This window comes from Numida meleagris, chromosome 19 (assembly GCF_002078875.1).
Source record: "Numida meleagris isolate 19003 breed g44 Domestic line chromosome 19, NumMel1.0, whole genome shotgun sequence".
NCBI lineage: Eukaryota > Metazoa > Chordata > Aves > Galliformes > Numididae > Numida > Numida meleagris.
In genome coordinates, this window is record NC_034427.1 from 13,962,052 (window position 1) to 13,979,994 (window position 17,943).

General features: G+C 48.6%; 1 protein-coding gene across 3 annotated transcripts in view; it reads left to right on the forward strand.

The window, feature by feature from the left end:
* The window catches only part of B4GALT5 (beta-1,4-galactosyltransferase 5), a 101,630-nt gene that overhangs the window by 56,196 nt on the left and 27,491 nt on the right, over positions 1–17,943 (forward strand). The window contains exon 1 of one of the 3 annotated variants that reach the window (XM_021416790.1): positions 17,275–17,502. The exons of 1 other annotated variant lie outside the window; for it this stretch is intronic. In XM_021416790.1, coding sequence (XP_021272465.1) covers positions 17,376–17,502 — 127 coding nt within the window. In that variant the 5' untranslated portion in view covers positions 17,275–17,375. Of the gene's footprint in view, positions 1–17,274; positions 17,503–17,943 lie in introns of those variants that run through there. One more of the 3 variants, XM_021416791.1, reaches the window with a different exon arrangement.

Below are 17,943 nucleotides of genomic sequence, written 5' to 3' on the forward strand. Positions count from 1 at the left end.
TTATCAATGTTACTCTCATCCTAAATCTAAATACAGTTGACTTGCGGAATCAAACTTTATAACCCCAGGTTAGGTTATAAAGCAGGTATGTTTATTCAGCGCTGCGCATACACGCCGGGTGCGAGGGGGTCTTCGCCTTGCCAAGCTCGCACACCTGTAGACAAAAGTGTTAGACATTTAAAAGCCAAACTTTTTCATTGGGCCCGGTTACATATTCGTTACTTTCCTGGGAATTCATTTGCATGTTGTCCCTCCCCTTTGCGTATGCATTGTAGTTCCTTCTGGTGATCGTTGGATGACCTCCCCACCCGGTGGTCGCTCTTGGATGAAGTCAGAAGTCTTCCTCTTGACCTTTGTCCCAGTTTGGGGAGGCTCTCCTATCTTGCATGCCTTTGCAGTTTCTTATTATACTTGTTCCCCCTTTCATTGTTCTCCCATTGGTTCTTTTCTTGCTGGCTTGCAGCAATACTTCCTTGAGCTAACAATGGAGAGCTAAACTAAGCAATGGCTGACAGTGAAAAGCTAAGCTAAGCAATGTAATGGACAGCTAAACTAGGCAATAGCTAAGCAATACCCTTAATCTTTAAACTCAAGGCCCCTAATTCCCAACTCACAATGACCTGCCATCTACTAAGAAGAGAATTAACTCTATACTAGATACAATTACACATCCATTCCTACGTGGAAAATGGGGCTGATGAGCGCTGCCCAGATTATAGAGCCGGTCATGGCCACACATACGTCTGGTTGTTGAATGTCAGAAGTACTGGAGCAATAGGCACTGTGCACACAAATAGTCTGGCAGCACCATGTGCATTACTGTTCCTTTTTTTTTTTTTTTTTTGACCTTCTCAGGAAAAGCATAGGCTCGTACAAGCAAGCTTATTGGTTTGTAAAACTTAGGTCATTTATTTTGAAGGCCCTTTAGAATTTCAGTTATACACTGCAGTCAAAACGAAACTGTAGTTTCACAGATACTCCCACAGTCGGTTTTTTTTCTGTGAAAATAAAAGACTTTCAAGTAGATATGATCTTTAAAAAAACAAATAAAACAAAACATTTTGGCTACAGGTGTTTTTCTCTCACAAACAGGTGGGGCAGAGATAGAGAATGCTTGGTTTCCTGTAGTTAGACTAAAGCCACAAACCCACACCTCTCTCCTTGCTGTCATCTTGTATTGTAGACTTGTGGTGGCCTTAAATACTCTTACCAGACTTACAAACAAAACCAGTAAGAAAATCTTACTAATTTCCTACAATCAGCCGTTTGCCAGTCTCCATTGGTTTTAACACTTTCTCCACCGCAGTAGTTTGAGACAGTTTGGTGTGCCTGGCTTCAGCTCAGGAACTTGTGGTGAGGAGCACTTAAAGCCCACAGACGCCAGTGCCATATAAGAATGCCATTTTGCAAGCTGGTGCAAGCTGTCTTCCAGAGGTGATGTGCATGTCTTACTCCACGGAAACTGGGGGACTATGGGCCTCCTGCACATCAGAAGTTGGGGTGCTTCCTGTGTTTGATCTCAGTTTCCACAGTGCTCTGGAATGGACATTAAGGACGTTGTTTCATCCATAAGTAACAAAGCTTGATCAAGAATGTATTACACTCAAACTAATGAAACAGGAAATTTCTGTGTGAATATTGTCTTCCTTTGCCAGTATTAGTGAAGAGCTCCTAATGTGCTGTGTCAAAACACCAGAGGGGTATGAAAAAGCTTCATGGCTGTACAGCCCAGTCCTCCTCTCTCCAGACCTCATCGGCAAATCAGCAAATGGTGGAGATGTGAAGTCCTCACAGCAGTGTAGATGAGGGAAAAGGGCATGGTTTGAGTCCCATGTGATCTTCACCTGTTGCAGTGGACTCACAGTTGTCACCAGAGTGATGTCCAACTCTGTACAAGGCTGGTGCAGAATAGAGAAGAACTTAAAACTATCTTTTCTAGTCATTCACTTGAGTTTTGCTTGGTGTGAAAGTCATCTGGCCTAAGAATGAAGGCCACAAATTAGTGTTGTTTTGATTTCTTTCTTTTTTTTTTTTTTACTTCTGTTTTGTTTTGAGATTTTTTTTGTTTTGGCCTCAGCCTCACTTCTTTTTTTTTCCTAGTTGTTTTTGTTTCTTAAATCTATCAACTGACATGGAAATTCCACCTTTTTTTTTTTTTTTTTTTAACTGGCCTTGTAGCTGTCATATGCTTTGAATTGTGAGATTAGTGTAGAAAAGGGAAGCTGCAGATGTAACTCTTCAGGATGTGACCTGAGCTGTTCACTTCCCTGCTGGCCTAGGCCAGGGGTGGGCCACACAGAGCACTGGGGCCATGTGAAGGAATAAGGAAGAGACTTGCAGGGAAGGAGCCAGGGCAACAGAGGCCTAGGAGCTGAGAGAAACACACACCAGGGCTGAACTTCACCAAAGCTAGGATCTGAAAGAGGGAGGGGTGAGAGTGGGGGAGGAGGAAAAGTTAAAAGAAGGACAAAGAGACAATGGTCTCAATGACCCCTATACAACGGTGGAGCATCTGGTGGCTGAAGGGACCAAGGGCCACTTAGTGAAGTGACTGGGAGCGAGCAGGAAGTCTGAGGTACCCAGAGATGTCATTACTCAGCTTGTGTGAACTGTCCCATTTCCATGGAAATCAAGCGTCATCACTCAGAGAAGAGTATCATGGGTCAGATAGCCATAGGCAATATCAAATTATAATGTATAAAAAGTTCTGCTCTAAGAACTGCTGGTTTTCGTGCCTTCTCCCTGACTCATCAGCAGAAACTGTCACTACTGGCTTGGACTGTTGTGGACACTGAAAAGGGGGCAGTGAGGCTCACTGCCACAAAAACAAGCACCGCTCCACTGTTGTGCTTCTCATGAACTAAGAGTGTGGTCGCAGCAGAAAGTAATCACTGGCAGAAGGCCTTTCAACTTGCCTCTCACTTGCAGTTTTCTGATGCACAGCCACTGAGCATCTACTGATTAATGTGTGTCACAAATGTTTCTTCTAATAGATTGCAGGTATCTCACAGTTGTTGAAGCACATCAAAGATGATGTGGCTGTAGGATAACGTAGTGTTCAGTTTTAATTATTAAATTATACAGGGTGTGCTAAATAGATAGTTATGTGGAACACTGAGGGCAGACACAGATGAGGAAGTGACCAGCTGTAACCTCATGCTGGAAACTTTGGGGAAGGCTCTAATTTATGAGCAAGCACAGGACTCTATTTATGGGCATAGGACTTTGATCTCTCTTGTACTGTCACACATGGAGGCTGTCAGTTCTAGAGAACAAGGGTAAGAGTTTCACACTAGGGAGGAGCTGGTTTAGCAGTTGAGCTAGTCTTTGGCCTTGATGAGGTCTAGGTTTGCCTTTTAGATTATCCACAAGCACTGTGCTCCCAGGCGGGTTGAACACACTTGCTTAATGCCTTTGGCTGAAATAGAGAGCACTGATCTTCCTGCAGTGCTGTGGTCAGGGACTGCCAGGTGTTGGAGGGAAGGTAGCAGTGCTTTACTAGATATGCTGTAGAACTATTCTACTGATACCTAAATATGCCCATCACCTTTGTAGCTTGACTTCAGTGTAAAAGCAAGATGTTTTCCGGGGTGTGGAGAGGCATTATGCTCTAAGTTCACCTAGGGACAGATTCTGATTCTGGCATGGAACAAGGTGTAGGCCAAGCAATGAGAGGAACATGGAATTTCAGAGACATCAGGCAAAACCAGAATGCAAAAACCATCTTTGTCCTTAAAATGTCAGTATTTGTAGCCCATGAATCAGGAAATGCCTATGGCTATGGCACCAATGTGCTAACAGGACATTTACTACTTGGAAAAGACCTGTTTTTGGAGGCTTCATCACCCTCCAGGACCAGTCCCACAGCAACTGCTGAAAGTCTTGGCAGGCTGGTGCCAGCAGGTATGAGTGCTGGGGAGCTGTAATGGTCTGAATACAGCCTCTGTGCAAAACGATAATCTCCTCTGACTTCCTTTTCTTTGTTTTCTTGCACTCCAGTATGGGATTAACAAAGAGTGGTTTAAAAGGCATGATGAATGATCTTTGTTATCAAACCCAGGACATCTATTTAATATACGAAGTTAAGCATGCTGCTAAGTATGGAGTCTGCCATACAATGTATTTGTTTTATTTCTTTTTGAGCAAAGTCTTAGGCTGACTGATGACATGCTGAAAATTGTTTTAAACCCTTCGTTATGGAGATTTTTAAATATCTTCTTAGTATGTCTTAGTATACATAGTCTCTTATGCCTTTTCTTTTTAGATATACATAGTAGGTGTATGCATGTGTGCGTACAGATATATACACACTTCAATGTTTAAGTATAAGGAAGTACACACATGCAAATTCCAGCCAGAAACTCGCAGCAGGAAATGTCTTTCCTGTTGCTTTGGTATTTGCTATTTGAAACAAATCAATATTTGAGCCCAGTGGTTGTTTGTGTTTTATTTCACGTTTTGTCTTTTTTTGATGTGATAAATCTGGAGTTAATCCAGGAGGAAGCAGTAACAGAAGAACATCATGCGTTCAGGTGGTATTCAGTACCTGGCAACATATGCTGCCATGGGTGATGTCCTGGGGTTGCAATCAGGCTGAAATGCAAACAAATGGAATCAGCCTTTGGAAAGAGGGCCCCGAAGGGTTCCAGGAGGAAATATTCCCAAGAACCCTGTCATATCACCTGCTGGCAATGCTAGCCAAGTGGGCCAGCAAACTGAGCTCCTCCCTTGCTTGGGCATGGGGATGGAGTAGGGATCACCTTCTTGAGAGCTGACGACTGACTTCTTTAGCCCTGTTTGCCCTCTGAGGAAGTACAGCCCACCTGTCCCCAGTCTCCATTCCCTGCTGCAGCATTGGCTTGTATCCTGTGAGCACCACGAGCTGCTCTGCCCAGTGAGCAGGCACAGGGAACAAACACTGTTGCACAGAGCTCACAACCCAACAGCCAGACTATGCTTGGTGAATTGTTAAACTGTTGCCAAGTGGGCAAAGGTAGTGCTGCCTCAGAGACAGGACACAGAAGGATAGTCCTCACTCAGTTCTGCTTTTAAACTGAATATTTTTGCAATGAGCATTCAAGCACTCTGTATTTCTGAGCTGGCATTGCACTTGCATGCTGTGGCTCATGCAACAACTGGATGGGCTGTGTGTCTCAGCATGAGCAGATTATGCTTAGTGACAGACTTTGGCAGGAGACAGTTGCTCTTTTACAGATGGCTAAGCTGAGGCTAGGAGAGGCCAGAGAAATGCTCCTGAAACACATAGCAAACCCACAGATGAGCTGGGGAGCAAATGTCACAGGGTCTGAGATGGTCACCAGCTTCATGAACAGCACTTGATCTGACACCTACAACTTCACCTGAAGACTGGGGAGCTCTGCTCCCACCTTTTCACCCTGATCTCCTATACACAGGTTTCTGTTTAGCTCCCAGTGCAGACAGCTCTCACTAACATCACTTCCTTGTCAGTCTTCCTTCACACGTGGGCAGGAGCCCAACATGATGCAACTCCACAGCTGTGTCATCTGCAAGGCCCAGGGACACAGCTGCATTGCTTTGGGCCTACAGGTCCTGCAGACTGCCTGTCTTCCTTCCAGCAGCAGCCTCCAAGTGCTTCAGCACACTCCAAAAATGAGGTGACAGAGGACAGTGGCGACAAAGTACTGCCTCTCCCATTTCTTCCTGCATGTCTTCCTCAAGGCATTCTAGTTTGTTTCATAAGGGGCTGTTCATTGCTTTATTTCAAATAAGCATTGTGAGTTCAGGCCTTCTGCACCTTGTAACAGGTGAGATTTCTGCAGTGTATCTATGTATTTGGTGAATTTGGTGCTTTGCATGTGTGTTTATATGAAGGCGATAACTGGGAACACAGGTGCCAACAGTAGGAACCATCTTTAAGTCCCTAACCCTAAATAACCAAGAATGGAAAAATCAGTTCTGGTCAGGCTAGCATTAGAGTTTAAAAGACCACCACCACCCCTTCCCCTACAAATAGCCAAACAGAGGCCATGAGCAGACACCTTAAAGACAAAGAGCAGGGCAGCCTGGCTCCCAGGCAGTCCCTCCAGTACTGCTCAGCACACTGAAACTATGGAAGTTTCAGTACCTGCCACTTCTCTCTGGGCTGTGCAGGGCCACCTCTGCTCTCTGCTCTGGACCCAGCTGCTGCCAGCTTTCTCACACACCTGTCATGTGCTAGGAGGGACCACAAGTGATGTGTTTGAGTTGGCCCTTGGTGCGCACGTGACAGCTGTTCCCCATACAGAAGCCATTTATCATGCATGAGGTGAAACCCAAATGCCAGCTGCAGGAATCCTGGCCTGGCCTGGCCCAGCTTTCTGCTCTCCTGAAACAGTCTGCTGCTGCCTGCTCTGCAAGGAGAGGGACTGATTTGACTCCTAAATGCTTTTTTTTGGTGAGGACAGTGTTTAGTTATTCTATGCATTGCATTCTTCCTGCCAGGTGAGAAGTTGTTCTTCCTCCTTCCTTGTTACGCTGTAACCTGAATGTCCTCCTGTCAATGGGAATTAACAAATCTTTGTAACAGCTCTATGATAAACAGAGTGTTTTGTTAGCTGGATTAATTACTGGTACAAGCACCAAATGAATCCTAGTGTCCGTTGTACCTGTGGGAAGCATCTGCTGTGACTTGTCCACAAACAAATAGCAATGAGAAAAGAGAACAACTGTGGAAACAGTGGCATTTCTTGCTCACAGACATAGCCTGGAGCTGCTGGGCATTCCCAGGACCTGTCACCTTATGCTCTCTAACTGCCTCCAAGACCTGCCTGCCTTTGCAGAATGCAATGCCAGGGCCTTGCAAGAAGGATGCCAGTCTCCTCTGCTATTTGCCAGTAGTGTGGTGGCATACAAAGTCAGTGGGGACGTGGAATGGCACAGGGAGTGTGAGATGATGGCATCTGCTGATGCTGCCAGGACAGAAAGGGTTGTCAAGTATTGCTGAGCAGATCTTTGGGAAACCAAGGACTTGGATTTGGGGCACACTCCATTACACTGCCCATGGTGCCCTTGCTAGAAGTTTCACAGCTGAAATGAAATAGGTATGCCAGTTTGGCATCCAGCAAAGCACATAACAGAAAGACAAAAAATTTAATGTGCTGACTCCTGCTCTGCCTACGAGACCACAATTTCTCTCATGGCTCCTCTCCTTTGGACGCAGCTGCTGGTGGTTTTATAGACATTCCTCTTAAGTGTCTCTCAAGAAGAGTGCTCTGCTACTGCTGTTATCTCTGTAATCCCTCATCAGGACGGAAATTGCTCTGTTAATAAAATGCAGCTCCTGTTCATACCTTCTCCACAAATCGGTTCTGATACAATGTGCAGGCCCCATTTTGTACAGAGGGGCATCCCTCCCTGCAGCCTTCTGGCCTTCCTGGGCCGAGGTAGGGCTGTACTGTGGCCTGGAACAGCAACAAGGGAGAGGCAGGGCATTGGGAGAGGGTAAGTGGAATAGGAACAATAACAAGATGTAGCACTGGCGAGGTCAGTAACTGTCTCATAGGCCAGAAGTGATATGTAACAAAAGAGCCCCATAGGAGGAATGGAAGCAAGCCCCAAGAGAAATCAGGAATTTACTTCCCACTGGGAGGTGGGTGCTCAGCCGTCTGTGAGGAAGCACAGTGTTTACTTGGGAAGGCAATGCTATAACCCTGCCTGTCCCCTTTCTCCTGTGTTTCCTGGGCTTCTGTGGCTGAGCACAGTGTTCTGGGGCACTGTCCTGGCTGTGCCCCTGCTTCAAATACTTGTGGGCAAGTGGGAAGAGGAAAGGCTTGATACTGTGCAAACCCTATTCAGGAGCAGCTAAAACACTGCTGTGCTTCCAGCACTGTTCCTGTCACAAACCTAAAACACAGCATGAAGAAAGTTCACTCCATGCCAGCCAGAGCCAGCTTGAGAGCAAAGTGTTTGAGCTGACAGCACTCGGGGAGGAGAGGCAGGTTAAGAAAGAGCCGAGGGCAAGGAAATTGTTTCTTTCCTTGGTACGGCCATTCTCCTTGGATCCTCCTCTCTTTCCAGGAAGAAATCAGCTCCGGCAGCCTCTGTATCTCTGTAACGTCTCTCCTTTCTAGCCACTCATTTTCTCCATGGCATACAAAATGAAAAAGTGTGCCTTGGCCATTGCTGTTGTGCTTGTGACCCACCTCATCCACTGCCGTGCTGGTGACCTGCTCTGTGCCCAGCAGAGGTGAGGCTGTGACAGCAGCTGCCCTGCCCTGAAAGGTGATGGGCGCCAAGGGGCAGCACTTCAGCTCGCACTGGCTGCAGTTAGTCTCAGGAGCACTGCCAGAAAAGTGGTGGTGCGGTTTCGGAGTTGAGCTGGTGATTACGTTGTCCCTTCTCTCTGTTCCCACAGAGTGGTGCTGGCTCAGAGTGTCTAGAGCTGCTCTAAACCCTGAAATCTGCAGTGCTAGTGAAAATGCAAACAAAAAGCTGTTTGTTTAGCTCAAAAATACCCTTACAAATGAAACAAACGAAATCCAGGTTTTGTACAATGAACTGCACTAAGTTTTTCTAAGTTTATCTGAGAAAAATATGTCCTTGGCAAAATGAAGCTGGGTTTGTTGCTGCAGTCAGGCACTGTTCCTGGCAGACTTTCCAGGTAGCTGCATTCAGCTGTTGTGGAGAGCTGCTGGAGATTGCATAAGATCAGAAACTTTGTGAACCTGACTGAAACACACAGTCATGCTTGTAATGCAAAGAATACCCCGCACCCCTCTGAATCATGAGGTGGTGATGGTTTGGAGACAGAGTGGCTGGGGCCAGTAGAGCCCATTACATCACTGAAACTGGCTACTGTATGACATAGATATCATCTGTAAAACCAGGTGCTGAGCCCCACAGCCTGTGCTTCAGGAGAGTGGCTGGCACAGAACTCGCAGAGAGTCATGCTGCTTTAACTGGGTGACATCAGGGAATAAAGAAGCTGTCACTTCCACTTCTGTTATGACAAAATTCAGCCTGATTTATAGCTGGAGTTTTTCTGGCTGCAGTTACATTGTGTAGTCACCCCACTCATTCCTAACTAGCAAATTATGGGCCCTGGCATCATCTTTAAATCCCACTGCAGGTGATTCTGCTTTGCCATAGCCCCCACTATCTCTGCGGAGCTGGTGGCACTGCTTCTCTTCCCTGCCCTGCCCTGCTCCCACCCCATGAGCCACAAGACCTGAGCTGGGCTGGGCTGCTGGGCTGCCTGGAGGAGGTGACAGAGCATGTTCAGCCTGGCCATGGACCAAACCCTTGATCTGTGGTGTTCAGACAGGTACGCAGCAGAAACACAGTTCGGCAGCATTCACCTGCAGCTAAATCTGCTAGTCACAGCCAGGCCAACAGGTAGAGACACGGCAGGGAGGTACTGCTGTCCCCAAACCTGCTCCTAAGCCCTGCTGTGACCCCAGCGCTTGCTAGCAGCACTAGCAGTGCCACAATGCAGTATCCCGAGAGGAAGAAGGGCAAGGGGTTGGCACAAACAACCCCAGTCACACCAGAAATACCATCTCCAATGGGAAACACCCTGCTGGACCTGATGCCATCTTTCCCCAAGGATGAGTAGGACCACTGTTCATCCTCTGTTCCTGGTCAACTGGAAAGGTCCCAGAGGATTGAAGGCTTGCCAGTGTGACTTCTATCAACAAGAAAGATTGTGAAGAGGATCCGGGGAACTACAGGCCTGTCGATGCCTGACCTTGATGCTAGGAATGGTTGTGGAACTGATCATCTTCAGGGATTTTACATGGCATGTGTGGGACAGCTGGGGAATCAGGCCTAGCCAGCATGGGTTCATGACAGACAGGTCCTACTTGGCCTACCTGATCTCCTTCTATGATCGGGTGACCCGCCTGGTGGATGAGGGAAAGGCTGTTGACATAGTCTACCTAGACTTCAGCAAAGCCTTTGACACTGTCTCCCACAGCATTCTCCTGGAGAAGCTGGCAGCCCGTGGCTTGGACAGCTGCACTCTTTGCTAGGTAAAGAACTGGCTGGATGGTCAGGCCCAGAGTGTGGTGGTAAATGGAGTCACATCCAGCTGGTGACCAGTCATGAGTGGTGTTCCCCAGGGGTCGGTATTGAGGCCTGTCCTGTTCAATATCTTTATTGATGACCTGGATGAGGGCACTGAGTGCACCCTCAGTAAGTTTGCAGATGACACCAATTGGGAGGACATGTCAATCTGCCTGGGGGTAGGAAGACCCTACAGAGGGATCTGGGCAGGCTGAATCGCTGGGCTGAGGTCAGTAGGATGAGGTTGAACAAGTCCAGGTACCGGGTCCTGCACTTTGGTCACAGTAACCCCAAGCAATGCTACAGGCTTGGGACAGAGTGGCTGTAATACCGCGTAGAGGAAACGGACCTGAGGGTATTGGTTGACGGTCAGCTGAACATGAGCCAGCAGTGTGCCCAGATGGCCAAGAAGGCCAATGACATCTGGCTCATATCAGAAGTAGTGTTGCCAGCAGGAGCAGGGAAGTGATCATCCCTCTGTACTCAGCCCTGGTGAGGCTGCACCTCGAGTACTGTGTTCAGTTTTGGGCCCCTCACAACAAGAAAGACACTGTGGCCCTGGAGTGTGTCCAGAGAAGGGCAATGAAGCTGGTGAGGGGTCTGGAGCACAGGCCTTAAGAAGAGCAGCTGAGGGAGCTGGGGTTGTTCAGTCTGGAGAAGAGGAGGCTCAGGGGTGATCTTATCGCTCTCTACAACTACCTGAAGGGAGGTTATGGTGAAGTGGGAGTCGGCCTCTTCTCCCACCTAACTAGAGAAAGCACTAGAGGGAACAGTTTGAAGTTGTGCCAGGGGAGATTCAGGTTGGACGTTAGGAAATACTTCTTCTCCGAGAGAGTGGTTAGGTGCTGAAACGGGCTGCCCAGTGAGGTGGTGGAGTCACTGTCCCTGGAGATGTTCAAGAAATGTTTAGATGTTGTACTGAGGGACATGGTTTAGTGCAAAGTATTGGTGATAGGTGGATGGTTGGACTGGATGATCTTGTAGGTCTTTTCCAACCTTGGTGATTCTATGATTCTATGATTCTCTGTGGGGACCTGGAACCGCGCCTTTCTTTGTGGTGTTCCTGGGCAGATGGTTTGTACATGCTCAGCAAATCCATCACACTTGAAGGGTGCTGATCTATCACATGCACATATACAACTGCTCAGCATCTCCACAACAAATCTGATGCTTCCAGAAGCTGTTGGTCCTGCAGCACATTCACTGCATGATGGACAGAAAAGTCCTGTGCTTTTTCCTCCCGATGCTTGTTGTGTGTGGCAGAGGGACCGGGGCTGCTGCAAGTAACTCCTCCCCAGGTAAAGCAGCTAGGCAGAAAAAGCACAACTCTGGGGAAATGCAGACGTCCAGGTAGCTTGCCTAGAAGAATGGCTGCAGCTCCAGAAGAAGCCACTTCCAAGTGCCTTAAGATCCCCTCACATGGAGAGACATTAAATCAATATTATTGCACTCCTATAGGCAGGTCCTGTTTATATCCACAGCTGATGCTTTAAAGTGTTAAATCACCCTGGGTGTTGAACTGTGTGCAGGAGCAAGGAGCTTTTCAGACCACATCACCATGACTGATGATGAGGAAATCTCCGAGGCCACTCAAGAGATACTCTGCCCTTGAAGCCTGTGAAGGAAGAAGGAAAAGGCATTTGTGCATGGCCTTGCGTGAAGGTCACTGCAGTGATAATCCTGGGAGCGTGCTGCAGAAGCAGTGCGGAGAAGACAGCGAGAGAGTGGCAGTGCTGTGCCAACCAGGTGTGTGCCCTGCTGTTGGTGGCAGGCCAGCTTTCTGACTCTGATCCTGGACTGTTGAAATACTTAATTTGCTTTCTGTGCTCAGCAAGCCATACCAGTACCTGGGAGCCCTTTCTTTACTCTGGGCTTCTGTGAGGCTGCAAGCAGCATTGGCCATAGAGCCTTAAATCTGTGGGTCCAGGGCTGTGTGTGCTTGTAGTTTGCAACCGTGCATTCAAAATCTAGGTTTAGCTGATTCAAATAATCCCACACTTGAACCAACCAACACTGGGTGTTACTTTCTGCTCCATGCCAGAGAATTTCTGGTTTCTAAATTTTCAGAAGGATCCAGCAAAGCTGACTCAGAGTGCCTAAGCTGGAAGGAAGTTACACATTTGGTGTTTTAGAAAATGAATGCAAATGGCTTTTCCAAGGCATTCTCATCACCATCCATGGAGAAAGCAATGAAACCTCTTAGAGCGACACTTCCATGCAAAAAAACCATTATATAGCATGTTGCCAAGTTCAAGCACAGCCAAATAAATCACAAGAGGCAACAGTTCTGGCCTCTGTGCTATTGTTCTGCAGATGAGGTATAAATCATTTGCAGCATCAGTGGCAGCAGCTGTTTTTAGCACTAGTAAAGGCCTCTTGAGCTTGACTTCACCTTTTCTGCTCTCAGCCATGCTTGCTCCTGCAGAGACTCAAGGATGGGATATTTGTAGAACAGCAGCAGGAATCCCCCTACAAACAGGAGCAAAATGAAGCATGAAAGAAAATCATTAGGATTTCCTCATCATAAAATAAATATAGTAAAGTTGCAAATGCTCCTTTTGGAAAAAAATAAAAACATGTGGCACAGGTGGTGTTGGTGCCAAAAGCAGGCAGTGATTAAGGCTGGAGGAGAGAACCCAGTGGGCGATGCTAATTGTTCTGACAGATCGCTCTGATGGGGCAGCTGCTCTTTGACCATGGGTGTAAAACATGCCACAGCCCCACCAAAGGCAACATCTGTTCAGCAGCTCTGAGAATGCTGTGCTGAAACATGGGGCTGTGCGTGCCTATGACAGTGCCCCTGCACTTGGGGAAACACTTGATTAAATAGAGCTGGGGAAGGTTCAAATTCACGACACAGATGTCTTCCACAGTTGGAAATCCAATTAAGCTGTTGGCTTCCATGAGTTAATTTTGCATTATGTAATTATGAGCTAATAGAAAGCAATTTTCTCTGAAATGTTTTTTGTTCCTGGTTGTCCTCATCCCCAGACTTCTGGAAGACCGCCACATTTCTGCATGTTGTGAAGTTCTAAAATCTTCTCCACTGGTGGCTTGAGCAGAGGCAGAATTCATCTCACTTTTTTTTTTTTGCTCACAGTGCTCATTTTCAAATCCAGCCCTGAGTCTGAATAGTCCAAGTGTTTCTTTTCCATCCACAAGCTCCCAGGAGCAAGAGGCTGGGTCTTGCCCATTCCTGCTCTGCCCTGCAGATGTCTGTGCAGTTCCTTCTGGACCAGGAAAAAAAGTAGTGCTCCTCCACAGTATCTGTGAACAAGAGTGGCTTGAATGGAGAGTCTCCTAGTATCCCAGCCCCAACCTCGTGGTGTGATGAATATTCTGGATATTGTTCATTTTCAAACTCACAGACAGATTTGGCTGCTTTGCTGTATTTTAGCTCAGTTACCGTCATAGCTTTTTTGCAAGGAATTCTGTCAAGAGGTATTTTAATATCTGGATGAGTTACACTTGTGGTAAATTACACAATACTTTTACGTTGTCTGCTCAAGTTTCCTTTTTAGGGAAAGTTTGGAAAGTACCTCCTGGCATGTTCTCCAGCCAAAATATTTAGCTCAAAGGCATTTTACTTGTTTTTGGTAAGCTGGGTAAGTTGATGGGGTCAGATCATCAGCATTCTGAGAAGGGCTGACTCAGGGGTAATGATATCAGTTGAACCTCTGAAAAGTGCAATGACAAGTTTAATATTTTAACCTGTTGTTCTGATGGCAACGATCTTCCAAGTGAACACAGAACTTTGCAAAATCATTTCTGTTGCTGTTGACTACTTTTGGGAGGTCTGACACATCTATTGACTTTGCTTAGAATGAAAGGGCCCTAAGTTAGGCACGTGCATGAGCAAGTACTAAGATCAGAGTTCTAACAGCTTTATTAGAAAGTTCAGTGGGTGGCATAATCCTAGAACTGGGGCAGAGCAATCCTGCTTGTCAGCAGCACCTTTCAGCATTCAGTGCAGTTCCTTCATTTTAATAAACAAATATCTACCTTCAGTTTCCTTTCTGTTACTGCCAACACACTGATGTCAGATAAAACAGCAACACATGTGGGTGGCAGTGATCTGATACCTAGCCTAAAAAGCCAGGACCACTTAGGTGTGCTCTTACTACCAGATGAAGTACACACCCTGATGCGTCTTTTGAAAAACCTGCTGCATCAATAATTATGTCAATGATCTGGCACCCAGCAAATGAGACGCTGAATGAGTATTTATTGCATACACTGTGTCTATGGGTGTGCATGGAGAAAATATTTACATTCTCTCTGTGCATGCATCCTCTCAGCCCTCCTCCTTCTCACAGTCAGTGACGACAGTGATGGCATTGAGTGGATTTACAGCAAGCCCTGTGTTGCATCCAGAGGGAGCATATTTCATTTGCCTAGGGCTTGCAGATCTGAGAGCTGCTCAGCATCCAGTCCATGCAGCATCTTCATCTGCCTGAGTGGCACAGCTCAGGTTCTGCTTCACTCACAAAATATCTGGCAGCAGAAACTCCTGGGAACATCTCAAGCAAATGGAGCACTATCGAGCATTTGGGGGCCAGCATGGTAAGGCGCTGACTGCCCTGACCTTTACAAGTGGAGGCATTTTCCTGATCATAGGATAGAGGCTTTCTTTTGGGAAGTCTCTACCATTGGGCTGAAGGTGCCAGAAGCTCCAGCAGCAGCAAGTGACAAATCCTGCCAAGCACCAGACAGCTGTGATACCCTTGGTGCAATCTATCCTGTGCAGAAGCAGCAGAAGAAAATTATTGCTCTGGGTCAGTTTCTCTTTGTGACAGCTGTCAGCAGCTGATAATAATGAATATGTTATCAGGGTGGAGCAGCACTTTATTGAACATTTCAAACCTCAAACTTGATCCTCAGTGATTATGTTCCCTATAGGAATGTAATGCTGCCACCCCTGCCTGCTCCCAGCAGGACCTGGTGCCACTTTCTCTGCAGCAGAGTTTGCTCATGGCAGGGCACAAGTGGTGCCCATGGCAGGAGGCAGCAGTGGGACAGGAGCCACCTTGTGTTCCCATGCATCCCCATTCCACCACCATCAGCTGCTCCCATACAGCCCCCTTCCACCATATGGCTCCTTCCTTTCTGCCTTTGTACTGGACCGCCCTGTGGAACAATCCAATCTTTAAAAACCCTCCTCCCATTTGGTTTGGTTTTGTTGGCAGTGGGGAGAAAGCCGGGGGAATGGCCTTGGCTGGTGTTTGCAACCACTGGGCTGGCATTCAGCAGATAGGCTGAAATAGAGAAGCAGGGCAAGGACAGGAGGAGGGGAAAGAGCTGGGGAAAAGGAGAAATTATGTGGATTGATGGGGCTGACCTGGGCCCAGGCAGACTGGGAGAGGGTGTGAGGGGCAGGCAGAGCTGCAGGGCTCTGGCTTCTTCCCTCCAGCAGCTGCGCCTGGAGCCAGTTTCTGGGTGGCTCCTCCAGTGATGTCATTGCTAATTAAATACATTCACAAGGTTAAGTTATTGATTGTGACAACACCTCACTATTGGCCATATCTGCTTCAGACAAATAAAAAAACCAGCCCAATAAATCTTCCTGGGTTTCCTTTCCCGAGCCATCCTTTCATGAGCTGGATGAAAGCTGTTTAGTGAACAGCAGATCCAGCCAGCACTCAGCAATACGGTCCTGCTGCAATACTGTGGGCTCCCAGCAATTAACAGGGCTCAGTAAAGGAGGTGATGGAGTGGCAGTTCTGGAAAACAAAGAGTGCAGGTATCCTTGTTCCTGAAGTTCATACTGCTCATGCAACTTCTCCAGGGAAATCCATGCTTACCTCCTCAGGCTCCTGTCTCTGGGGGATCCTCTGCCTTCAAGATCCTCCTGAGCCTTGTCATATTAAGAAAATTAATGCCTCAGCTTTTAAAGAGAGATTTCCATATTTTTTTTCTGCTAATCCAACTCATTTTTACTTTATCTTCTTCTTTTTGTCTACTCCTTCCTCTGTGAATCCATGCATCTAACACGAAGGTATTTCATATTTACCTCACATGGGAACTGTTTTCTTTCTTTGCCTTTTGTACATGTTATTGGAAGGGAGGTGAAACTTTCCCTGTAGAACACAGCCTCACTCACAGAATCCCCAGTTCCAGCACCTGACCTTATACTGCCTGCACAGCCTACAGCCAGGCAATTATAGTCCGGCCTGAAAGTCAGAAGTTCAGATAAGCAGTCCCTGCTTCCTTCCAGGGACAGACTCATGACCAGGATGTGGAGATAAATGTGGACGCAGCTCCCACCACTCAGCACAGCCTGGTCAGTGCTGTGGGCTGGGCTGGGCCCTGGCAGCCACTTCTCCTGGCTCCTCTGATGGGAATGGAGCTCTTCTTTCCCCTTTTCTCATTTCCAGGCATCTCTGTGTCTCTTTCCAGTTCCTCCTACAAACAGTGGAGGAGCTGCCACAAATATGTGCAAAAGTACTTAATTACTCTTGAACAAACCACGCTGCCGACTGCTGCCAGTGCTAATTGCTGCGCTGACCAGGCTGACTTTGCCCACTCTTCCCTTCTGCCCATCTGTGATCATCGCCCCTTCCCAGCTGCAGACTCGGGAGGCACTGTGTCCCATGGCAGTGTCTGTACAGCACCTGGCACGTGTCCACCTGTGCAGAATGGTGGGCTGGGAGCGCAGCCCTCTCTCTTATGCTGCTGGGTGCCCTGGCTCCATTACTGGGTATCATGTAGACATTGCTGGGTGTTCCAGGGGCATAGCTGGACATCTAAGGCCACTGCTGCGTCCGGATGCCATCAGTGGGATCCCAAGGCCATGCCCAGGTGTTCAAAGGCCACCTCAGATTTTCTGGAGTCATCATTGTATGTACCAGAACCATGCCCAGATGTCCCGAGCCCATTACTGCTTGTCCCACGACCATGCCCAGGGGTCCTTAGGCCATCACTGGCGTCTGGGAGCTGTCACCGTGTGTCCCAGAACCCCACTAGGGTGGCCCAAGGCCATTACTGGCTGCCTCAAGACCAGCTCTGGCATTCTGAGGCCACCACTGAGTGTCCCAGCATCATACCCCGGTGTCGCGGGGCTCCTACCGGCTGTCCCACGGCCACCTCTGTTTCCCTAGGGAGGCTACTGGTGGAGACCGAGAGAGGGGCGGGCGACGCACGCCGTCCTTTGCCGAGGAACCCTCCCAGCAGCATACGCTGCAGCGGGGGCCGGAGTTTGCAGCCGATCCCCGCCCCGCCCCGCCCCGCCCCGCGTCGCTGTGGCTCCTTCATGCGGCGGCGCTGGGCGCGGGCGGCGGCTCGGAGCGGCTGCGGTGCGGCGCTTCCCGCCGGGCCTCGGCGCATGTGAGCGGCAGGGCGGCAGCACATCGGCCATGCGGTGGCCCCGCGGCCCCCGGGGCGCTTGGCGGCTGCTGCCCCGGCGCTCGCTGCTGGCCGCGCTCTTCCTTTTCTCGCTCTCTTCCTCCTTCCTTTACTTCGTCTATGTGGCGCCGGGCATCGGTAAGTGGTGGAGCCGAGGTGCTTCTCCGTTCGAAATGCTGAGTAATGTGGGACGGCTGCTGCGGCATTCCTCGAGGCCCGGAGAGAGGCCCGGTGCTCTTGGTACAGCACTGCGCTTCCCCGGCGCCGGGCAACGCGCCCTCGCTCGCCGCTCGCTGCCGGTGTCGGAAAAAGCCCGGATCGGGGCGGGGGGGGGAGGGAGGGGGGGATCGCGTGCGTGGGAGCGGGCTCGTTCCTCTGCCGTGGGCACGCGCGGCCGTTTCCGTGACCCACGGGAGGTGCGGGCAGCGGTTGGTTGTTGCCCTGGGCTGACGGACCGAGCCCGATCCGAGCTGTGGTGATCTCCTTGGAGCTGGGAGGATAGCCCTAAGCCCACCGGTTACCGGAGAGTTGGGAAGAGGCAGAGTGTTAGACATCTGAGTGTTTGCTATTAAAACTCTC